This window comes from Camelus bactrianus, chromosome 20, assembly GCF_048773025.1.
Source record: "Camelus bactrianus isolate YW-2024 breed Bactrian camel chromosome 20, ASM4877302v1, whole genome shotgun sequence".
NCBI classification, from domain to species: Eukaryota; Metazoa; Chordata; class Mammalia; order Artiodactyla; family Camelidae; genus Camelus; species Camelus bactrianus.
The window spans coordinates 36,599,078-36,624,938 of NC_133558.1; the positions used below are offsets into that span (position 1 = coordinate 36,599,078).

The window sequence follows — 25,861 nt, forward strand, 5'->3', positions numbered from 1 at the left end:
CGGAGTCATTTGGATCCTGTTAAAATAGGCCAGGTTATTCTGATTTCAGGTAACAGTTTGAGATTATCGAAGGAATACTAAGAAGTGACTATGATAGTTATTTGAGAATAATGTAGCTGAGCATATGTGCATGTGTGTATGCAGAGATACATCATCTGAGAAAATACTGATGCAGAATATCTTCCTTCTTAAATGAAAGAGAACAAGTAATTTCCATTCCCAATTATTTTTTTGCTCTTTAAAAACTGCCCTTTCTTTGAACAGATGAAGAAAATCTGTAATTCATAGGCAGTTGCTTTGTTCATTTAATAGCGAGTTATTTATCCACAGCACAGAAACTAGTTTTGGCAATTACAGACATGTAATCCACACACATTTGACATCTGCCATTCTTGCAGTCTCAGTTTATGATGATGTACTTACATTTTGTATCCCGCTTACAAAAAAAAGAGCCAAACCAAAAAGCATAGTAGAAACTAACATCACAAGTTTAATATAGAAATATATTTAAACAGCACATTTAGAGAATAATATAATAGACTTTCGTTTCTTATTCTTATAACGGTATACCATCAGTTCAAAAATATATTACTTAATGTACTCCATTATAGTTACTATCAAATTCACTTTAAGATAAACTGTATTTTCAAACAGCATTGCAATATTCCTGGATTACAAGCGAACCCATAACATTTTGAAGCTATTTCTGAGACAAGTTTTATTTGCAAAGTCCAAAAGGGTGATTAATAAACGGTACTTTATGATTACTTCAGATGAACTGTAATAAGGCTAACTGTGAAGCCAACAGAAATAGCAAGTTATCCACAAAATGTCATTCTTCCCAAAGTCAGTGGGTTAAAGAAAAACCTTAAAAGGCAGAGAGAGTGACAGAGAAAATAAATTAATTTCAGAGGCTAGAACACACAGGCACATACACACAACAGAACCTTCCCATTTGGAATTATTTGTGCTTGGAGGAAGGGTTACAGAATCCCCTTCCAAAATAGGGTTTTCAATGAGCTCATTCTCAAAGATATGAAAAATGGATTTCAGCTGTTCTTTTCGAAATGGCAATTCTGTCAAAGCCATTCTGGGATTTGGGGTAATTTCCTCCAGTTTAGTTTCAGTGCTTTTACCCTAAATAAAACCCCCAGCATCATATCAATCAGCAAGCTCGGTTACAAAAGAGAGCTACGGAAAACGGCTCCGGCTGCCTCCTTGCTCGGCTGTGTTTTATGCACGCAGCGTCTCATCGGGGGGAGGGGAGGTGGAACATGTGTAAATATTTCTTTACTTTGGACTGTTTTGAAGTCTGGAAAAAAAAAAATCCGCAGCAGCAGTGTTCTAGACAATAGGCAGACATGACTGATTTGAGGTAAGAAGGTTGTACTACGCTTTTTGAGCGTGAACTTGGAAAGTGATGGCCCCAGGCTCAAGTCTGTCTCGGCGGGATTCCTGAAGCTTTGAGCTCTTTGCAGAATCTACACTCCTCAAGCCAAGAAGGAACGTGCAGCCACACCGATTCTGTTACAGCGAACAGTTAGAACAATTGCGTGCAATCGTTCAGCAACGGTGGTCTGCCTCCCGTGTATCTGTTCGCATCCAGTTCAACATTTCCCTTTATCTAATGAAGCAGAAACTCACAAAGAAAAAACTGTGTTCATCCAAGCATTTTTGTTTGGGTTTTTTTTTTTTTTTTTTTTTTTTGGTTTTATTTCTAAATCAATACTCTATCATAGTTTTCATTGGCAGAGCATAACCAAATGCGTTCCATTTCCTTCAACAATACTTAACAGTTAAAGGAGTTCTGTCTAATTTCAGAAAATTATATAAAAGTCATATTTTAAAATGTTGAAATGGAATTGGCCTCAGCCTAGCCCATTGAAAGTTAGACTGGGCCATCTACTGCATGAAGCAGTGACCTATCAAATAGATTTTTCTTGAAAAGGCATCCACAAAGGAGAATATAGACCTTTAAATAAATAAAAAATAATACATGATATTGTACATAGGTTAGAGAAATGAAATGAACCAGACTAATTTCATGAAAGTCCCCTTTTATCTGAAAAGATACTTTTTATTGTAGTCATAAACCTTAATACAGATCTTTGTCTCATTAGCATTATCCTCTCAGGTTAGTGGCAGCCACACGAACGCACTACCATATTTCTGTATTTTTTCAAAATGACATTGGAGCTGTCATCAAAGTACAGCACAGAGATGGCGTTTAATTTGGTCGGAGCACAGCAAGGCTTTGGTACGTGGTCAGGAAACATCAGGTGAACCTGGGGGCAGAAAGAACATTTTGTTTTGTTAAGAAATCAGGTAGACATTCTGTCTGCAGTTTTCAAGCAGATTCTTGTTTTATCACTCACGGTCCAGCACCCCCTTAAGCTGCATACATCCCTTCTCTTATTTATGGTGGGATGGGGTGTATTCTTAAGCATTAACTCCTAGAGTTGACCCACCAGTTCTAATGACGTGTTGGGGCTTTGAAAAATATTCTGCCAAGGAAGGAAAATTCTCTCTATGGAATATTTAGTGGGAATTTTCCTGGGGGAGAGACCATGGCAACTGGTAGTGGGTTCCTTTCGGTTAAAATGACCGCTTCTGTTTACTTCATGAGAAATCCTGAAGTTACACATGCAATCAATGAAGCCACACGATTGGGCTGTAGGAAGATTTGGATCTAAGAATTATTTGTTAAAAGGATACTTAGACAATAAATCATAAAAAGTACGCCAACTCTTCACTTCCCTTGGTAAAGGAAGCATAAAAAGCACAGCAAAAGAGACGCTGGTAAAACCCAGTGCTTGTTTCAAAGCCACGATTTCAACTCTTCTCCCTGTAATTTTTTTAACCAAATTGGCCAGAGTTTAGCATCCTTTGACTTTCTCTCTCCCCTAGACAAGTGCCAAAAAGCTGGCTAAGCTAAATCAGATGCAGGGAGCCTAGATATTTCACAAAGTGAAGATTCATCTTCCCCCAAAGCCTAAAAAAGTACAAGGAAAGTGAAATGCTTAAGTAAAGGGTTTGTTCTCGGGCAGTTCGGTCGTCAGTAACAGAGCAAGGCGCCAGGACGGGGTCCCCCCTTCCCCTCCCCGCTACCCTGGCAGGCCCTCGGAGGAGTTTATGGGAAGTCCCACTGCGGAGTCCCAGGGGACCTACAAAGAGAAAATACAGCTCTGAGAGTCTTGGCTGCACCTCATCCCGGAGGCTGAGATGATATAGGAGCCCTGCCTGTGGACAGAAACAGCAGGAAAAATGAGGTGAACGGACATGGGCTTGAAATTTCCTAAGACCTCGCGAAACTGGAAGTTGGATGGTTTCTCTGAATTTCAGAGGCAAGAGCACCCCTCGTCAGCTTTCTCCCGTCTCCCCCACATCCGTGATGGATAACCCCCCGCTTCCACCGCCTCGGCCCCCTCTCCAAGCCACAGCTCCAAAAAAAAAAAAAAAAAAAAAAAAAAGAAGGGCATTCATGTGTTGTTTCTCAAAGATGTTAGTCACAAATATGCGTTCTCTTAACAACAAACACGCCTGTCTTCTTGTTTCATGGCCCTCACAGAACAGGCGTAGAGAGTGTACAATGCCAGGAAAAAAAAAAAAAAACAACAAACCAGCCAACCTTCCCATGTACGTCTCAAGGTCCGCCGTGACTTACACCCTGCCTCCCAGGACAGTGATGCAGCCGCCGTCCCGTCCAAGTCTGCGTCAGAGTTTTAAAAAATGTTTGTTTTCAGACACTGCCTTGTAGACTACAGTCCTAAAAGCTGGCAATAGGCAGTTATATATTTATAAGAAAAAAAGAAAAAAAAAAAAAAGAAGAAGAGAATATTTGACAAAGAGCTTTTTCAATAATTAAGCATTGCATAGCCTGAGGAACTTGGATGTGTTAGATACGGATCTAAGAAGCCCAAAAAAGCTCTCGGAGTCACTGAAATGACAGATTTCTCTACGGGCTACAAGGGGCTGTTCCTCTGTGACCCAACAGGGCACATCACTCTCCGTGACTGGCTCTCAGGGGATGTGAACTCTCATGCAGACAAACAGAAGGCTGGGCTCCATGCACCTTCTTTTTACTGGAGGAAGTCTGAATGCACCGTACCCTTCCCTGCACCACACACCTGCTCCCCGCCCTCCCCGGAAATGATATCCTGTATCAAGAATTGTTTATCCTTACAGCTAGCAACGATGAAGGCATATCCGAACTTAAAACTTCCCCTCTTCCCGGAACTGACTCTATACTTTGTACATGGCTACCTCGGTCAAAAGAAAACAGGTTCATAGTCATACAGAGCAACCTTATGGCTACCAGGGGGAAAGAGGGTGGAAAGGGAGACATGGGGAGTTTGAGATTCACAGATACTAACTACTATATATAAAATAAACAAGTTTCTACTGTACAGCCCAGGCAACTCTTCAATATTGTGTAGTAACCTATAATGAAAAAGAATATGAAAACAAATCTATGTATGTATGTGCGTGCCTGTGACATGATGCAGTGCACCACAACATTGTAAACTGACTATACTCAATTAAAAAGTTCCAGCAAAAAAAAAAAAAATCAATAAAAAGAATATTTACACATGACTACCTTTCAAAATACTCATTTGTTTTCTCCCTCTGTTTCGTGTTTACTCCCGAGTTACCTCCCAAGTTTCCGACAATGCCTACACACGAGTGGTCACAGGCGTGCATCTTTGGGGTCTAGCTTCCCTGCAGAAACTCTGAGGGCAGCAAGATGCCGGCAAAACATCATGTCAAGGATGGAGGCTGCCAATGTACACACACCATTCCCCATTCAGAAGGAAACTGGGGTGCTCTTTCCGTCAACTTTAAAGTTTAAATTAATTGTGGGGAAAAAGTAACCTTCTGAAGAAGTCATCTGCTCACAGACTCGAATAGTTACTCTTTTTGTTGGTCATAAACATGACTCCCCCCACAAAGATAGACTTTTTTCTAGTACCTACGGCTTTCCGACTGCTGTCCACCGAACAGCTCCACTCCCTTCATTGTCTTGAATCTAAAGAGAGATTCAAGGGAAACTGTCCTCTGTAATTTCTCCCAAGAGGTCATGACGTAAGTAAGATACTCATAGTCGGTATTAATTAATGTGTCCCCTTCCTTCTGTCCTAATTATGTAGAGTTAAAATGTTCGTGTTAACCCAAACTTTAACTTGGAATTGTATCACCTGGCCTGTTTAGTCTCTATGCTGGGTAGAGACTAAATTCTGCACATTTCACATCATCTCTTTCTTCGATGAGCCTCCCCCTTAGTCTTCCAGAGGCTGTCCCCCGTCAACGTCAACAAGTTGCACACCTGGGCAGGTACATCAGACTCTCAAGAGATTTCAAGAGTTCATGAGATACAGTCCAGCCATTTAGAGACCAGGAAATCCCCATCTTGCTGTCTTTTTCAGAAAAATAAGCCTAAATTATTAGAGATTAAATCACTGCTGTATTCCTGAGTGTGGAAGGGAAAAAAATAATAAAGATTAATTTTTCCCTTAAAGACTATTTTTAAAAAGGCATCAAGAAATAGACATCAGCCTTCTGCTTATGTTCTACATGGAAGAATTTCCGTAATACCAACGTATGTAACAGAACATTCTTGAATAATTAGAGTAAAAGCCCTCAGAGGCAATTCAGCAGAGCTCTTGTTCCGTGTTTTTGCCGTGATTACTAAGGTACTGCTGGGCCAGAAACAGCCCTTGTGCATCGTGAAGACCTCAGTGCAGAACGACCGCTTTATGTGGTTACTCCCAACTTTCCAGCTGAATCCTTCCCCATTCTGGAATCAGGGTTACCCGCCTGAATTTCCCGACTACATCCACAATTGCTACTTTGGCCCTAAAAAAGTGCCAAGGGAGCATGGGAAGATTTAATGCATTTTTAACTATAAATGGGTGTTTGCCTTTAAAATAACTTCATATGAAGCTTGCATCATAAGCCACTTTCAATCCTACAAAAATACAGCATACCAGAGTCTGGACGATGGCGTGGTTGGTGGCGTTCATGTGAGCATTGAGAGGAAAAGAGCATTCTCCATCACAGTAAAAGGTCGCGTATCCTTCAGGCGCTATAATCCAGTCCTAAAATACACCCACCCAAAAGAAGAAATAATATCACCAAAGTGAAAAGGCAGAAAAGCAGTTCTTACAGAAAACTCTAAGGCATTTCAGCTGGATTGGTTTCTCATTTTGGTCCAACAATTATTCTAATAGGACAGCCTCCCCCAGTCCCTTAATTTATTGTTCAGTTAAAGTTTACAACAAAAGTATAAATATTTTGAAGAGAAACTGTCCTCTGTAATTTCTCCTAGAGGTCACGATGTAAGATATGCATTGCCTGTATTAACCCATGTATTCATGAATGAAAACATAATCGTGAAATAGCATTCTAAATATCATTTAAACAGGAAATGATGAACTCTGGAGAGTTCAAGTGAACCAGAAAGGAAAATAAGAATGAACTTAATTGCGATAATTTCCATTACTTCTTAAGAATGCGTTCCTGCTTTCAGAAGCTTGACAACCTCCTAAAGCTTCAGTATGTGTCCCTCGTTCTGTTTTTCCTTCCATGCGTGCGTTAACTTTATAGTCTCTTTAGAAGGAATGAATTAGAGCAAATTCCTGAGTACTGTACATGAAAAATTTGGGGAAGCTAAAAAGTTGGTGCATGCAGCGGTTGCCCTGATATTTTTTTTCCCAGGGATGCAAAACTTGGCACAAACATAAAATTATTGAACAGTTTGTGTTGAAGGTTTATCACAAATTTGAAAATGCTTACATTTTAATATTACTTCTCAATACAACAGGTCATATTCTGAGGATCCATTGTAATGGAGCAATCCAAACAATTCAATGCAAACTATTGCTACGTAGAGCCATTAAACACTTATTTTGGTTAAATCCTCCTCCTCACCCTGTTTGTGAAGCATATGTAAAAGACAGCAATCAGATTTTTAGGTACAAGAAACAAATTTTTATTCTGTAGATCTACCTTATGACCAGAGGAGGCAAATGGAATCACTCACGTTAATCTGAAAACCTGGCATTAAGACTAAAATTTGGGATATTTACACAACAGCACTTTTTTTCACTTTCTGAAGATCACAGGGTTGTATTTATTCTACAGCATAATTACTTTTTACCGTAAGCCCTAATAATTATGTTTCAGTGGTGAGAGGATAATGAAGAAATAAAAATGACGTGGATAATCCACACACTGAATAGTCATATCAAAAATAATTGGTTACTGTATCGGAAAAATTACTGACAAAGATTATGTGTCACTCAGGATTCATAATAAAGCAGAAAAGCAGGGACCAATCTGGCAATTCTTACCTGCCATCCCAGATCCCGGAAACTCACATAGAGTTCATGCTTCTTACAGGCTTGTTTCTGTTCACTTGTGTTATAATCTGAAGATGAAAATCAGATTTTAAAGGAAATGTCAGCTTAGCAGGTATCCTAGTATTTCTTTTGTGACATCCCTGACAAAAGAAAAAGGAGGCTGTGTTTGATGTTGTAAAACCTGAGTTCAAATCCCAAAGCGAAAGCCACTCGCTTAACCAGGTGAACTTCAGCAAGTCACGTGTCCTGAGTTTCTTCTTCGGTAAAATGCAGACAAGACCATTTACCTTGCAAGGTTCTAATGAGGATGGGGCTGGATCCTCTCTGTTGCGACGGTGCTGCAGCCTGCTGCCTGCCCCTCAATAAACCCTCATTCAGTAATTCACTCAAACTACAGTGGCTTTTCATATATCCATGTATATTAAATATTCACACAATAGGTTTTAAATTCTCCCATGAGGCAAATACCCAGAAAGGACCAACTGGGATGTTATGGGGTTGATTTTATTTTAATAAATATCTTAAACTCTGGATGCCCAGAGTAGGGAGTCTGATTGCCCCCCTCCCAGACCCCTACAAATTTGTTCCACCTGTAGATGACTGATAGCCTTTCCCTGGCCAAGCAAACAAACCAAAAATTGGAATCAAATCATACTCCTTCTCTCACTTCCACATTCAATCTGTCAGGAAATCCTTACCCATTTTATCTTCATTAAATACCTCCAAAACTCACCGACCCTCAGCACCTCCATGACTGGTTCTGGTCCAAGTCATCATCATCCCGCAACTGAATCACGGCCGCAGCCTCACCGCTATCTTCCCGCTCTGCCCTGGCCCCTCTGCATCAAAGCAGCCGAGGGGACCTTGACCGAGTCGACTGAATCCTGTCCCTCTCTGGCCAAACGTCCCACTGAGGTTCCCAGTATCGCTAAGGCTCACCAGGCTCCCTGTGCTTTGGCCCCATCACCCCTCTGACCTGTTTCCTCTCCGTCTCTCCACTATGTCGGTGCCAACTCCTTGCTGTTTGGCACCCAGGTCATCTCTCCCACCTCAGGGTCTTCACTGTCAACCCCTACCTACCGTCCCCCACCAACTCTACTTCACTAACACCTATAGCTTCTTCCACTTTTCTCTCAAGCGTCATCTTGACAGCGACGCCTCACTGACTGCCCCGTTTCAGATCGCAGTGCCCACTCTGATACTCCTGATCGCCCTCCCCTCGCTTGGTTTTTTGTTTTTTTTTTTTTCCATTTTGCTTATCATCCTTCAATAGGCATTGTCGTTGACTCCTTTATCATGTACATTGTTTCTTGCCTGTTTCCTCGCTCTAGAACGTCAGCTCCGCAAGAGTCAAAATCTTTCTGGATCCCTGTTGGTTCCCCACAAGAGTGAAAATCTGGCTGGGTTCCTGTTGGTTCTCTGGTCTATCCCAAGTGGCAGGGACAGTGCCTGGCACATAGCAGGTACCCAATAAATATCTGAGCAATCGAGGAATGAATTCCTCAGAGAGTTCCAGAAATGATTTGAAGCAAAGGAAGTACACAGTTTTCATTACTTATTTTGGAATACAATCTGAAAAACCCATAACCTTTTATTGTTGTTTTGAAGAATTAAGAATAGAGAATCCCAAAGTTGCATCTGGAATAAAGTAAGAAACTGAAGGAAGACAGAGCATTACAGAAAATCTATATTGTTGTCTTTGGGGTTTATGCATAATTTAAACAAATAATATTCTAAAAGCTAACCCACTTTGACTATTTCCAACACAAAATATGTAAGAGGAAAAAATGTAGGGAAATTGAAGCCGCTAAAGAACTTATTTTCAAAGAAGACAGCTAAGGTTTTCATCCAGGAATGAATGTGACTTTCCCTCTGCCAAATCAATGTAGCAGTTTGCTGTGAAAATTAAGGTCTGTCTTCCAGGTGCCACCTCCCAGTTTAATGAAGGTGCCACCTTCCAGTTTAATCGTCCTCAGCCTCTAATGAATATTTAGGCACCTTAGCCGTCCAAGGGGCCTGTCTTAGCGGCCTTTCACAGTGACTTCAACTAATTATTTATTTAATGTCAGCCTAGAAAACAAGAAAATGATTCAGTTCTGAACCCAGAGACTCTTTCCTCAATCAGAGTTATTTCTATCTGCAGTCGCCTTCATTAAGACACATTAAATATGTACACAGTGACAGAAAATGGAGGGCAGAGAATTTGAAACTTAGCACTCTTATTCTTTGGGTAAACGTCTCTCTTAATCGAAATAGCAAAAAGAGTTAACTTTATCCAGGCAATGAACAAGCGTACTGTGACAGTAAGTACAATAACATGAAATGGGTAAGTTTGTATCGTTTTTAGGGAAAAGGAATAACTAATTCTGGTATTTGTTTGATTGCATAAACTTCTTGGTATTTAGGTTTTTGAAAAAGTCAGCTATGCATTAGACTAAGTTTAATTTGCTGGCGCAAACGTTTTCTCTAAAAGGACACACAGTATATACTTCAGACTAAAGTCCTCTGTCAATGACTCATTTGCGGTTGTATCATGAAAGCAGCTGTAGGCAATATGTAAATGGGTGGAGGGGGCTATATTCCAATAAAACTTTGCTAATGGGTGCTAAAATTTGAATTTCCAATGATTTCTGCATGAAACAAAATATTATTACATTTTGAGTCTTTTTTCAAACATTTGAAAATGTAAAAATCATTTTTAATAACTGGGCCATCCCAAAACAGGTGATGGCTCAAGTCTTACTGCATCAGGCAGTGATGGGGATATTTATTCATCCTTGTCTTATTTGAAAACATTGAATGAGAATAAAGACCTTGGAGCCAATAACACACACAAGTGTATGTGAAAAGCCATAAACTATGTATGTGGTTATTTGAATTCTATGTTTATAAAAAAAGACAGAAAGTAAAGCTTAAAAGTCAAAATATATCTGTTCCATCTATGCAGTTTTTCGTGCAGGCTAAGTGATGTATATAATGTAACATCACATAAAAGGTGACGAGCAATGAAATTTATAACAGAATCTGGTTCCAAGAGTCTGATTTCATAGAGCGTTAGGACCATATGCTTATTCTGTCAGAAATAAAAATTAATGGTACTGAGCTAAGTAAATGTTGTACCCAAACCAGCGAGGTCTGCACCCGTGGGAGGAGGGTTGAAGAAATTAGACTCGTATCCTTAAAAAATATTGATTGGTCATCCTTCAAATATTAAAATGAGATGGGCATGGTCGTAGCATCAACGAACCTGCCTACAAATGAAATGTCACGCCGCAAACTGCTAAATGGTCTGGTGCCACAGCCAACACTGGAAAAATATTCCTCAACCACAAAGCAGGTATCACACGCACCATAATTCCCTTTTTTGCCTCGTAATGGTAATAATATCTGAAACCAGTCCCCAGATATTGAAAATATCGCCCATTTGTTTATGGTCAATTTCTGGAAACCATACAAATTTATGGGTTGTTTTTTTTTTTTACTAGCTATTTAATGATTTGTTTTCTTCTAGTTTTATTGAGATAGGCTTGACAGACACCCTGTGTAAGTTGAAGGTGTGCAGCGTCATGCTCTGACTTACATACATCATGAAATGATGTTCACAGTAAGTTTAATGAACATCCATCGTCTCATCCAGACACAAAATTAAAGAAAGGGAAAAAAATGTTTTCCTGTGATAAGAACTCTTAGGATTTACTCTCTTAACTTTTATAACGTACAGCAGTGTTAATTATATTTATCACTTTGTACATTACATTTCTAGTATTTACTTATAACTGGAATTGGTACTTTTTGATTGCCTTTATCCAATTCCTCCTTCCCCCGCCCCTCAACAGTGCAAATTTAATCTCTGTCTTTGTTGGATTTTTTTAAAAAATTATTTTGTCTTAGGAAAAAAGAAGGGTGAAAACCAAAATGAAATACATGGGGAAAAAAATATCCTGAGACTACATAGGGCTTCAATAGTCTGTCCACTAGTCCCTAAAGAAACAGCCAAATAAATAAATACATCTAGCTTATTAGCTATGAAGGTACAAAAGAAAATCAAGTCCAAAAAACTCCCTTTACCACTGTGGGTTTCCTTTTCTTTAAAATCGAGTGTTAATTTCCTTAAGGAGTTAAATATAGATAAATCTATAAAAGAAAAGAAAAAATCCAAAATAGAATTTAACATTTAAGCACATTAATAGCTTAAACAAGCCAAATATGATGAGATACCATGTTTCAAAACAAAGGAGGAAGGGTTAACACTCTCTTGCTTGATTCCCAGAGGGAGATACAGGAAGTTAACTTCTACAGCATCAAGACGTTAATTAATTTGCAGGAAGTGAAAATGACAAATGACTGAAGGTACAAGAGGTAAAAATCGTAGGAAAGGTGTGATGGTAGAGTACTCAGTCGTAAATTTTGATATGACCTTGGGGGGTAAACAAATTTACCATAAACCCCAGACAAATAACGATCCCGCCAAAAATGAGGGATTTCAAATGCTATTGCTACCTTAGCTTAATCCCCATTTCCCACAGCCAGTGAATTCCTCGCCTGAATTTACCTACAACCCGGTAGGAATTACTGTTATTTATCTGTGTAGGGAAAACTGTGTTTTGTCCGTGTATGAATGTGTGGCACAAAACAGACACTGCAAAATGACAACTGTCGGTGTGTTTGCTTAACTCTGCCTAGCAAAGCGTCTACCTGAGTGATGCAAGTAACATTCTCACCTTAGAGCTCATTGACGCAAAAACCCGCCCACAGACCTGAGTCTTCAAACGCCTGCCAGCTGCGCCTAGGTTTCCCAGATGCCTTCCTACCCACCGTTTTCGCTGCTGACCTCGCCCTCTTTCCGTGCTGTCTGCTCGGTTAACAGGGTCCCCACTCAGCTAGTGGTCCACGCCAGGAAATTTATTATGTTTCTTGATTTTCTTTCTTCCTGCCTCCTACCCTATGTTACATCCATCCATAGCGCCCTCGGACGGACCCACCTCTAGCCTGGCTGGCCTATCAGAAGCCCTCCACATTCTTGGTGCCCTCATACTCCCTCAACGTCCTCTTTGGTAACTTGGTCCTTGGATAACACTTCATCCCTGCTCTCCTCCTGGCTCTCTGACAGTAAGTCTTTTGCCTCTTTTATGAAATTTACTTGAAGTGCCGACGTTCCCACTGGAGGCTCCATCCTCGACATCTCCCTCCTGCGCTGGTTTCCATGGCAGCATCAAGTCCTGTGCTGCATCTCAGCGCTGGGCTCGTGGCTGCGTCTTCTCCCTGCACCTTCCCCTTATTCTTGATGCTCCCACCTCCAGAGTCCCGCTGGCCCCATGCCACGTATTGTGGTTTCCACCTCCCGTCTCTCCAATCTTATAATCTTCATTGCTTGGGGTGTTGGGTTAGACTCCTAATCATACTCTGGCCTCCAGTTTCCTCCCTTGGCATCCTGTCCTTCATTCTGATGCCAAATTTAACTTTTTAAAATGCGTATCTGATTAGGACACTCCTTTCCCCAACTGCCTGCGCAGAAGCACCACAGCCCCTGACCATCACTCACAGACTCCTTATGACTTGGTCCCTGCATGGTTTTCCAGCTGACATCACACTCCTCTCACACAAGAATACTTGCACCCCCAGCCATTCGAGACCGGTACCTGGCTCCGTAACCAAGCTCGTAAGTCTGAAATGGCTTCACTCACCCCTCCATTTCCGGAAAACGTCTATTCTTTCATAAGTCCCTCATGAGGTCTTGTGGGGCATCCCTGGGCACCGCTCAGGCGCTCTGGGCTTACTCGTCTCACACCACCTTGTACCTACTCTAACAGAATTGATCTCCCGATAATTACTAGTGTGCATGCCTTTCCCATTGTCTTTGGGAGCACCTTTTAAGAAGCAAGATTCTTATGTTACCCACATTTTATCAGCGTAGAGTTAATGTTGTGCCTGCCACTCACTGGATGTTGATTCAATATGGAATACCTATTTCACAATAAACCACGCCCAGATATGTTCTCTCCGCAAACTTTCTCCAGAAAGACACTTGACAATAAGTGACCAAGGGCAGGGGTACTTACTAGAGAGACAGAGGGAGAGAGAATTTCTAGTTTTCTCTGATGTAAAAGTCTGAACTCTTTCTGTACCAGTTCTGAAAAACCAAACCGCATGAAGTCATTTGAACAAGAGCAATGAAAACGTCTAACACTGAATGAGCATGTAACCACCGTTGTCGGTTTTTACACGTACTAGATCACTGAATCCTCACAACACGTGTCATTTTACCCTATGAGGCCAGTATTATTAACATTCCCACTTTACAGATGAAGAAACAGAGGCAGAGAGAGATGACATATCTTGTCCAAGATGATACAACCAGTAAGTAGTGGCCCCAAGGTTAGATGACAGAATGATGGTTGACAGAGAGGGAAATGCACAGATGGACAGACAAGAAGATCACTAGAGCTGGATGTCGCATGCACCAAAATAAGTGTTGTTTTAGAAGGGAGTTCCAAAATTTCACACATTCAAGACACAGACACCAGCTTTTAGCGTTCCTTACTGTAGAAATCACGTGCATTAACACCATTCTCACATGCGCAGCCTTATAGGATTTTCACGGCAGCATTGATTTTCTAAAGCCCCAATTTTTTTTGAATGATTTTGCCCTTGTTTTTATATACATATGTGTGTGTGTGTGTGTGTGTATGTATTCATTTTTTTAATCAAACTATAGTCAGTTTACAATGTTGTGTCAATTTCTGGTGTATAGCATCATGTTTCAGTCATACGTGTACATCCTTTACATACACTTTTTTATTATGGGTTATTACAAGATATTGAATATAGTTCCCTGTGCTCTACAGTAGAAACTTGTTGTTCATCTATTTTATATATAGTACTGAGCATCTGGAAACCTTGAACTCCTAATTTAACCCTTCCTACCCCCTTCCCCCTGGTAACCGTAAGTTTGTTTTCTATGTCTGTGAGTCTGTTTCTGTTTTGTAAATAAGTTCATTTGTCTCCTTTGTTTTTTTTTTTTCTTTTTAGATTCCACATACAAGTGATATCATATGAGATTTCTCTCTCTGGCTTACTTCACTTAGTATGACAGTCTCCAGGTCCATCCATGTTGCTGCAAATGGTATTATTTTATTCCTTCTTATCGCAGAGTAGTATTCCACTGTATAAATAAACCACATCTTCTTTATCCGGTCATCTTTAAGACAACCAAAATGTCTTTTAAAGAGTGACGTGATTAATTCTGATACAAGCACTACTGAATACATTGTAGCAGTTAAAAAACATAGTCACCAATTTGAAAGATGGAAAAAATATATTGTTTATGAATACATAAGACCAACTATGACATTAAGAGTGAACTATGGACTTTGGGTGATTGTGATCAACCAATGTAGTTTCACTTTTGGTAATAAAATGCACCATCCTGGTGGGGGACAATGATAATGGGGGAGGCTGTGCAGGTGAGGAGGCAGGGGGTACATGGGAAATCTCTGTACCTTCCTCTCAATGTTCTTGTGAACCTCAAACTGCTCTTAGAAAAGTCTTTAAAAGGACATAAAGATATACCATTCATGTAATTAATACATAAACACATACATAACAAATGTAAAATGCATAACAAAAATATATTCTCGAAAAGAGATGTAAATTGGGAGGAAAAGATTCGGAAGTGCGTGCACCATGCTGATACCAGGGTATCGGCAGAACCCACCTCAAAAGAGTTAGGTGATGAGAGGAGAACTGTAGCTCTTTTTATGACTTGATTATTTTTGAAATAATGAAAACGTATATTAATTATAGACTCTAACACATTGTAAGCAAATAATTGCAATTAATTATTCTTTCTGGTTTTGATTAATAAGTTTGTCTGAGAGGCCTGACTTGACTTTGTGTCCAGTAGGCAAGAGACAGTGCCTGTCAGAATTGAGAGTAAGTGTGGGATGCTTTTGTTTTAATGCCTCTTTGAAACACTTGTCCTAAGACACCACCATGGTTTCAGGCCGGGCACCCATGACTGGATTCACCTTCCAAGATCCCTAGGATCAAGCTTGCAATAAGGAACTTTCCAAGCAGGCCTGCAGTGAACCAGAACTTTCCATCTGCCCTGTTAGTTCTCCAAATCTTTAAGGCTCTATTATTTTCAGCACGGATACAGTCCTTAGAACAGAATCTTGCTCTCGGTAGGTTCTTTAAACTCTAATCAACTGAGTGCCTTTCCATCTTAACTGGTGGCTAACTTAAAACTTAGCTACTGCCAACATTCTCTTTTCCCCCAAACCCAAATTCAGATAAACGTCAACTGTGTTGCCTCATAGTGAAAATAGGCACTGTCTCCCTCAAAGTGTCTGCTCTACCTGCTTGCCAAAACCCTGAAGAGGAACAAAGAGGGAGGGTTTCTACAGAAAATCTGGGAGCAGGGGTTCTGTGCACACGCCCCTGAAAAAGGAAGTTAGTTTTTCCCACACAGCCAACACGTTAACTTGTTCAACGCGCGTTTGTGAAGTTCCTGTTTTGTGCTAGACACTGTTCTAGGCTCTCCCGTAGGAGCATGGGAGGATAAATGGGCATTGGGGAGTGGGAAGGCAAGACTCTTTGAAAGAAGAAGGAAATGAAGTAAAGGCAGCAAGAATAACCTGGGCTTTAACTCTCCTGCACTGATGGGGACTTTCAACGTTTGACGATATGCGTTGAAAAAAAGAAATGGGACCAAGCAAACATCTAATACTCCGTCCTGGGCCTTCCTCAGTCATGGAGTCTCCACACAGTATTTTATTGCAAAAGCCTAGGAGTGTTACAGCATTTACTATTTATATTTGGATAATTTTTAAATTTCACTGGCATTTCAAGTCTCCAATGTCTCAAATTTTATATTTATATTAGCATTCCCTTTCCTTAAACCCCTGCTTTTTTTGAGCCAAATCCTATGAGACTTTTTCCCGTCTGCTTGATTACTACTTATTGAAAGGTTAAGTCTTCTACACGCAAAGCAGCTACTTTCTTTCTTCTTATTATCAAAATATGAACACGCTCCAAAACCATCTGCCACATATTTCACAGAAATGGGTGCCAATGACACACTTTTTAAAAAGACAATATTGGTCTATATTAGAATAATTTTGTACTCTGAACAGTGTCAGGAAACTGGTGAAAAGTTATGTGATTTCTACTCCATGTGTTTTATGCATCTCTGGTTATGGAAGCACATTTGTTTTTGCGGTCAGGAAGAGAAGATAAACAGAGGTCACCAGCAGGGAAAAGGACTTTGATGATTTCAGTCGCTGGAACGTCTCTGCCAGAGTCATTACGAGATCGAAGAATACGGATGCGACTTAACCTTTCCCCTTTGTAATTTCCTCAAAAATTATTTACTGTTCTATTCAAGATTTAACAAATCTTTTTCTTAATGCAGTCTGCTGCATTAAATTAAAAACATTTCAACCTATTTCAGAACCATTCTACATGAAAAGAAAAATATACAACCTTGACAGGGTAGTATTTACAAGGAAGAAAAGGTCTTAGAGAGTTATATTTCTCCATCTTTCATACTAAGCAATTACAATTTTTGCCAAACTAAATATCTTGTGAAGATCTTTATAAAATAGCCTTGTAATATTAGGCACTAATGTCACGTTTACTTTCAAGTGACAAAGACAGTTAGACTTATTTGATGGAAAATTATTTTACAACACTGCTTTAGGGGTAGCAGGTAATTCAGTAGAACGCGATTCCATATCGACTCTCCCCTCCAATTCTGCTGCTCAGTACACAAAACAGACCTCTTTCTAACACGATGCTCCTGCGCCCACACTCTAGGGAGGTTCCAACGAATTCCATTTAGTGTTTTCTGTTGAGAGTCTCAGGTTTAAAAAAAATGATTGTTTTTGTTTCATTTGTAATCATTCATCTCTTATCTAACACTCATGTAAATTTGAGTAATAACAAAAGGACAAGATGACTTGTCGGTTTCAAGTAATTTGGGAAATAATGAAGATTTCAAGAATAATGGCACTCACTGAATGTGTCTTTTTGGAAGAACAGAGCGTTCTTATTTGCTGAAATACCACGTGTCGAGTCATTTCTGGTTTTTTCACCGGCTCAGTCACTGCGTCTCGCAAGTGCTCTGGTGTGATGGCCAACGACAAAGAGGAACACACATTTTACAAGTGAACAAACATGCTGTACTAAGTTGGAATGTTTCCAGGGCGAGGTTTCCCCTTCACACTGGCTTATTTTTCATAGACACAGATAGTTTCTTGGAAGAAAATAGCCATCATTTGCATCTAAGAGCAGCCTATGAAGATGTACTTGCGCCGGGGCTAAACAAGGTGATCACTGATGTTAATGGTAATGATTAAATCCTTTCAGATTTTGGCAGTTTGATGAGTTCAGATCCAACTGTACTTTTATCTCCCTTTGGATCATTGAATAGATTAAATTACAAGCACAGTGGAACCGATTATGCATTAGTAATAATTTCGTTAGGTTCCATATATACATCTGTGTGTACACATACTCAGAGCAGACGATTTAAATAATAGCACCCAAATAATTTACAGAAACGACCATACAATCTATCCTGCTTCTATTGTCAGAAAAAAAAATTTAAGCTGCATGCTTTACACATATTGCTTTAAGTACCAAAAAATAAAATTTTTATTTTGAATTTACCTGGTTACCCAGCCATCGCTGAGAGGCCCTGGGGAGGTCAGCTACAAGTTGCGTCATTCGGTTTGGGTTAGCCTTTGCTGAGTGAGCTAGTTCATAGTTTTATTACTGCCAGCTTGATTTTAATTTGAACAGCGTCTTTCAACATATGGGGGTGAGCCCTACTGATTTGAAAATGAACAACAGAGTGACTCACAGATGAAACGTTCTGGATATGCTAGGAAGATCGCTGGATGATTTAATAGACCAAATGAAGGTATCTCCAGAGGGTAAATTTATTGTGGCTTCTTGATTTGCAACACACGACCCCATAACTCTCTGTGCATAACTAACGCTCTGCTTTTATCTTACCTCCAACACTGGACACTCTGGAGGAGTCCTGATGAGAGCTGGATTTATTGCGGTTTTGATTTTTCCGTTTGTTGGCTGCTCTCACTGATCGAAGAAGCACCTCACTTGCCTTGAAGAAGGCCACCATGAACGGCTGTTTTGACTGAGGTCCATGTCTCCCCACCAGACCGGCTGACTTTACATTGATGCTGTGGCCTGGGACAAAGGGAACAAACCAAGAGTTCATGAAAAAGCTTCGTACCTGATGAGAATGAACTCTGGGGCTACTTTGGAAAAGGGAAACATTTTGCAACACTGTTGGGATGTTTTGTGTGCAGGCCAAAGATCCTTAAACACATTGAAAGTTCACCGTTACAATTACGCGTGCTTGGCTTTCCATCTTAGATCACTTTTTCTTTGGTCACAGAATACCCTCCAGCCTTCACTGACTGATCCTTCTCAGACCTGGAAGTCAGCAAGGTTCAAGGGAAAGGCTTGACCACCATCACCTGGAAATGTCCAAGTTCAGTAGCAATTTCCAAAATCTTAGCTGTGGGCTCTTCTCATTAAACGCCCTGTAATTTCCCTCCACGTGATAAAAGCCAAATGGCCAGCTCTCCTTTCTCTAATTCTTTGCAGGTTTTCCCGTGGTGATCAGTGCTGAGAGCCGCCCCCCTCCCCCCTGGCCTGTGCCCAGCGAACTGTACAAAGCTGTAATCCACGTCCAGCTCTTCATGGATCCTTCCAGAAGCCCCTGCTGGAGGTGTGCTTTGAGCTCCAGGTCTCCCTCCATGTAATGGATCTTGAAGCAAACATGAAAATTTCAGAATCCCTCCCTCTCTGAGCTTTGACACACCTGAATGATGTTTACCTGAAAGGATTTCAGAAGATGCAAACCAAGCCCGGAGATGCTCGGAAAGGAGAAAAACTCCATGTAAGCTTGCCTTTGTCTCTAAACCAGCCTGCATCTCAGACCCTTCTGAGCCGGCTGGTGTGGCTGTTCATCAGGAAAGGAGTACAGCGAGGCCCAGGCAGGAGTGAGGCAAGGTCAGGTGTTCTAGAGACTAGACGTCGATGTCGACAGAGCACTTCTCCCGGTGGGGAGGCAATAATACTGCTTATCATTAAACTAATGTTAAAGCTGTTTGGAGTACTTGCGATGTGTGCTAGACATCTTTCTAAGTGTTTTCCATGCATTCTTTTTTTTTTAATTTTATTTTTTATTGAAGTGTAATTGATTTACAGTGTTAGTTTCAGGTGTACAGCAAAGCAATTCAGTTATACATACACATACATATATACATATTTTTTCAGATTCTTTTCCATTTTAGCTCATTACAAGAAACTGAATATAGTTCCCTGTGCTATATGCAGTAGCTCCCTATTATCTGTTTTATATATCATTTAATGTCATTCCACAAATACTCTAGGAGTTAGTTATTCTTTGCTCCTTTGTACATTTCACTCTCGGTTATGCTCTTTTCATTTAAAATAATTATCACGGAAACATTTTATTTATATATATAAAGAGAAGCATTGGCTGATTTGAGCTTAATGAAAATCACCCAAAGAAAATGAACTATTTAACCTTAAATTGTAAATTTAGTCGAGAATCACTCAAAAGGCATGCCAAAAAAAAAAAAAAAATCTCTTCCATATACAGAAGTTACCAACCTTTTCAGAGTAAGATATATAATGTGGTTTGAAATACGTGCATGACGGGCCCTGCCTTGCCCCCTGAGAAATGTGCAGGTTTTCTTAAAATATTTATTCAGTGAAGATCGCAGGGCAACCTCAGTCCATTCTAAGTCCTGACCCACCTTGGAAGAAGGAAACGGGAAACAAGTCCGTGAAATGGCATCTGTGGCATTTTAGCAAATAAACTCTTGCTCTTAACCAAATTTATTTTGGCAGTGTAGACTCTTCTGTGTATACTGGTATTGTGCACAGACCTTCCACCGTCATTAAACGAGACCGTGCCATGTGAGGCTGTGCAGCTGTTGGGAGGGACAGGGAGGTCCCTGAAAGGTGGAGGCACTGGTTGAGAACAGGACGCATGCGCACCGGCCGCACAGCATCCGTCCACGGCCGTTCTCAGCAACTGTTCCGCGACTAATTGGGAAAACTTGCTCGGTTCCTACAAATATGAAAACGGCCACCCGCTTCACACATGCCTACCTACTCTCAGTCCTACCGGAGAAAGAACCGACAAATAATCAGAGCAGTAAACCTTAGACAAATAAGCGTATGGGTTTCTCTTTTAAATGCAAACTCACGGTGGCGCCACGCCAGGGTCTATATTTCTTAGAAAAACTCTATCACGGGCATAAATGAAAGAGGCAGTTTGATTTGCGGTCAGGGTAGTTTCCATTCTACTTCCACTGTAACAAATGTATTAATTCAGCTCAGACTTCCTCCTTCTGGCAGCCCTTTTGCTGTAAAAAGAGAAATTAGAAGTCCCAGCCAAATACCATACCTTGAACTGACCCACTTCAATACATAAACACTTTTACAACATGTTTATTCAGGTGTAGCACTTGAAATTGGTTTAAGATGTTTCCACTGACAGGGAGTGCAGCAAAAGAAAAAAAAAAAGAACTAAGAAATTTGACTATTAAGGAATAGAATAACTAGCAATCTGTTCTTCAGATTTTTTATTTATTTATTTATTTATTTATTTTTTCTGCCTCGGAGTACAATATCAAATGTATTTGTCGAGCTTTTATTTTGATGTTTTAATGAAGTGTTAATTTAACAGGAACTCAATTTTTACTCGCATCCATTGATGACTGCAGAAATCATTTAGAATATATGATCTCTCTAATGCTGAAGTAGGTTGTCCCAAGACGGGCAGGAGTGGAATATGGTTAAAGTCGGTTTTCCATTCGTTACAACACACACTGACCCTTTTATAGTTCCATAAGCAATTCACGCAGAGTGCCAAGTTTCCCTTGGTTTGCAAGAGGGGTTTCTTTTGTTATTATTCTAAAGACTTTGAATATTTTAATTTTTATCTGTGGAGAAATAATACTGCTCCCAAGATTTATGTTCTGGAAACTCTAAGGATGTGTGTATGTTACAAATATGGGCTTCTCGGACTTTACAAAGGTGGATATTGTGTGTGAAGCAAAGGACCCTTCAAACCAATGTGAACTCCCTTTAAAATAACTTTTGATATTATTAAGTTTCCTCTTGGTTTCCTTTTGACTTCAGCAATGAGGTGACTATTAAGATTCCACAAGTTAATGCTCGCTCAGTGGCTCTTGGTCTTGAGTTAGACCGTGGAAGCATTAACTATTCAACTGACTCCTTCAGACACATTAGACCTACGTCGATTATGCCGACGGAGCCCTTTGAATGGCTGAACGGTTGTTTTCCTTAGAAGGACTAATAGAAACCAAGACTATATTGTATGTATTAAAAATAGTGAAACTTTTATAAAATCTCTTTAACAATGTTGAATTTTACGATTAAGTTACAGTATGTTTTAGATACTGCAAATGCATCCATAAAGAAACCTACCTAAAACACTGATTTAGGAAAACTGCACGTAGGTGTGTGTTCTCATGGTTTTATTTTTCAAAGCTGATCCTTATTTTTGATTTCTCATTAAAAAAGTATAGGAAATAAAAAGAGCCTTAAAAGAAAAGGGTGATAAAGGACCCCAGCTTGAGTCCTCACCTTAGGATTCAGACAGGTCTAGGCATAGCTAGAACATGGGTAAGTTTAATTCACCAGGGATACGTCTGGATAAGGATGGACCAGCCTGAAGGGGAAGAATTCATCGTAAGGAAATGATGAACCCCTAAAGCACAGATGCAGAACCACGTCCCAGTGAGTATAAGGAAGCAGGGGATTTTGAGTCTGTAACTGAGTTCCTTCTGGCCCAGTACCAAGGTGGGCATGATTAACTCCTCACGAACAAAGGCGATTCCAAAAAAATCTGACAGAACTGTTTTTACCTAAAGTTCCTGTAAAATCCTGGGAGGACAAGGCAGCCCTATTTTGGAGCTTGATTAAAAAGGTGACACAAGTGCTGGGAGGAGATTCTTCCTCCATCAGAAGAGTGGTTTCCAAGGAGTTTGCTACGTGGGTACCGAGGGCAGGTCCAAGATGGTCTCCTGCACCAGCATCAGATCCGCCTCCGAGAGAGTCGTAGTTCAGAGGTGAGCAGAGCAGCAAGCTGATGCCACAAGGACTTTTAAGGTGGACCCAAAACTGTCCCAAAGTGAGAGGCGGTGACAGTGATGGGATGACGTGATCCTAGAACAAGAGGACACTTCCCTGTGTCACGTCCATGTCCTGATGTTGGACCCTCAGAGGAGGGAAGGGAAGTGATCTGCTAAGTGGGTGGGGTGGTAACAAGAGAGTGAGAAGAATCTGATGGTGGAGAGTTCAAGTTTAAAGACACTGGGGGATCTCCCACACAAATGGGAGAGGAGAAGAGACAGGAAAGGTTCTTTGCAGGATATACCGGCATCCCAGTGATTTCACTGATGGCAGCTAGAACCAAAGAAACACGGTGCCCAATTCTCCCACGTCTGAGTATCACAGAATCCTTGGATCATAAAATGAAAGGGGTGGGGGGAGGATAAATTAGGAGATTGGGATTGACAGATACACATTCCTGTATATAAAATAGATAAACAACAAAGACCTTCTGTGTAGCACAGGGAATTATATTCAATATCTTGTAATAACATAATGGAAAAGAATCTGAAAAATATATATGTATATGTATATCTATATGTATATGTAGAACTGAATCACTTTGTTATACACCTAAAACTAACACTGTAAATCAACTACACTTTGATTAAAAAAAATAAATTTTTTAAAAATGAAAGGGGTATTGAGGCCAAATGTGGGAGCCCAGAGTCTGGTACAGACAGAGATTTTGTCTTTTGCATTTAAGAAGAAAATACCCACTGAACCTCTCTGTGTGAACATTTTGTAGAACTGGTCCCACCTTGGCCATCTTGTTCTCATCTCAAAATTATCCTACAGGTACTGAGGGAAGAGAAGCAATCAGAGTAGCAAATGGATGGTTGTATTATCTCTCAGTTTTATTGATTACAGAATGAATGAAGATGGAGTCAGGATGGTATCTTCAAGGAAATAATTATTCTCTTCACACAGGAATCAAGAGGAAACTACATGAGGCTGCAGCTCTAACCTAACACATTTCGGCACAATTGAAGATGGAGGTTCAAAATTTCCAGATGTGCTCCCCTACCCTTACTTTGTTTGAGCACTGGAGCTGGGGTATTGGATTCACATCTGCCTAAGGACACAACTATTTCAAGTCTAGAGTCACAGAGCAGGTAGGCAGGCAAACCAAAGATCCATCCCAAACTCACAAGTTTTGTATTTCAGACCATTCCTTTTGGAAAACGTGATTTTCAAAATGTTTATTTCTTTAAAAACAGGGTTATTAAAGGAGGCTCTGACATAAAACAGCCCTTCACAGACATGTTGATGTTATAAGGATAAGTGGTTCCAAATATGAGCATTTAGTTTCCCTCCAGATACACAGTTTGAAAAAAACATTCATTTGAGGATTTATCAGAGTCTAAACGTTGATATCACTCTACGATGTTAGCATAAATTCCAGTTTGTTTCTTCCCCTATAAACCTACAGTAATTGCCTGCTTAACCCAAAACACCTGTGATAAAACTTACACACACATTACCTTTTCTTCTTCTGGAAAGTCTCCTGCAGCATCCTTTATGGACTAGTTCACAGAAAACAAGTCAGCACACTGTTTCTCATTCACATATCCTTCTGATCTTCGCTAATTTTCTATCTGTAATTAAATTTGATGCTGGTGCTCTTAAATTATAGTTTCCCTGACTCTCAATTAGACTGGAATTTTATACCCTTTTTAGAAACAGATGATTTAAAATGTGTAGAATTCTCTCCTGGGTGTACAGACGAAATCATTTTCATATCAGATTTTAAGGAATGTGGGGGAGATAGAATTTTTCTCTACTTAAACTCCATAGACATTTTAACTCAGTGTAACCCGAAATTAAGCATATTGTCATCTAGCTATGAATTTCAAGGCTGCCATACTTTGATGAAAACTTTGCAGAGTTTCTAGTTTTACAGTAAAAGCAGAGACCTATTGCCGGACATTTGAAGTGTCACAAATAGAATTTTACAGTCATGCTCAGGATTTTCTTGTTTTTAAGATGGTTTACTTTGCCTTATAGTCTCAAAAAGAAAGAAAGAGAGAAAGAAAGAAAGGAAGAAAGAAAGAGAGAAAGAAAGGAAAGAAAGAAAGAGAGAAAGGAAGGAAGGAAAGAAAGAAAGAAAGAAAGAAAGAAAGAAAGAAAGAAAGAAAGAAAGAAAGAAAGAAAGAAAGAGAGAAAGAAAGAAAGAAAGAAAGAAAGAAAGAAAGAAAGAAAGAAAGAAAGAAAGACAGGAAAGAGAAAGAGAGAAAGAAAGAGAGAAAGAAAGAGAGAAAGAAAGAGAGAAAGAAAGAGAGAAAGAAAGAAAGAAATTAAAGAAAGAAAGAAAAGAAAGAAAGAAAAGAAAGAAAGAAAAGAAAGAAAGAAAGAAAGAAAGAAAGAAAGAAAGAAAGAAAGAAAGAAAGAAAGAAAGAAAGAAAGAAAGAAAGAAAACAAGGAAAAGCTGGGATTTTAAACTTTCATGGTGATATTGGAAACTCCTAGTAATATGGTATTGGTTTTTAAAAAAAGATATTTTTGAACTTCAGAGTGCAAGGTAGATTCTTTGGCGATTTTTCACGGTAATTCTGGGGTTCTGTTTAATATGCCAGGCTCTTCATGCAATTTCTATTGCTAGATCTTTTCATTCACTTCTTTATACTGATACTTAAAAGAGTAAATTAAGACGGGGGAGGGTATAGCTCAGTGGTAGAATGCATGGTCAGCATGCCCCAGGGCCTGGGTTCAATCCCCATTACCGCCATTAAATAAACAAACCTAATTACAACCCCCCGCCCCTGCCAAAATAAAATAATTAAATAATAAATTTAAAAAAATTTTTAAATAGTAAATTAAGAGGTAGGGGCACAGCTCAGTGGTAGAATGTGTGCTTAGCAAGTACAAGGTCTTGGGTTCAGTCCCCAGTACCTCTATTAAAATAAATAAATAAACCTAATTACCTCCCCCACTTCCAAAAAAAAAACCAAAAAAACAAAAACGAGTAAATTAAAAATAACCACTTTGTTTTATATTAAATATTAAATTTTTACAATTTTATATTCTTAAAAAGTATCCAAAGCAAAAGGAGGGTCACATGTGATAATACGAGGGAATAAGGAAGTATTCTGTGAAAAGACACCTCTGGAGGCGTGACTTCCCCGGAGGGCAACTGGGGACCCCGTCCTGACGAGCCGCCGACACCAACCGTGGGGTCGAGCGCTGTTTGCCGATGAGAAATGCGGTCCCAGTTCCTGGTTACACTGCGGCGAAAGAAACCCGTTTTCCTCTATGATCTGGGGGCGTGGAGGGGACAGATTTTTTTTCAAGAGTTT

At 39.9% G+C, this 25,861-nt stretch overlaps 1 protein-coding gene across 1 annotated transcript in view; it reads right to left on the reverse strand.

Annotated features, from left to right (window-relative positions):
- Positions 1–465: 465 nt before the first annotated feature.
- The window catches only part of BMP5 (bone morphogenetic protein 5), a 109,661-nt gene continuing 84,265 nt past the window's right edge, over positions 466–25,861 (reverse strand). Inside the window, exons 4-7 of the mRNA XM_010973915.3 lie at positions 18,378–18,572; positions 7,350–7,426; positions 5,985–6,095; positions 466–2,285 (exon numbers count right to left, since the gene is read on the reverse strand). Coding sequence (XP_010972217.2) covers positions 2,136–2,285; positions 5,985–6,095; positions 7,350–7,426; positions 18,378–18,572 — 533 coding nt within the window. The 3' untranslated portion in view covers positions 466–2,135. The remainder of the gene's footprint in view (positions 2,286–5,984; positions 6,096–7,349; positions 7,427–18,377; positions 18,573–25,861) is intronic.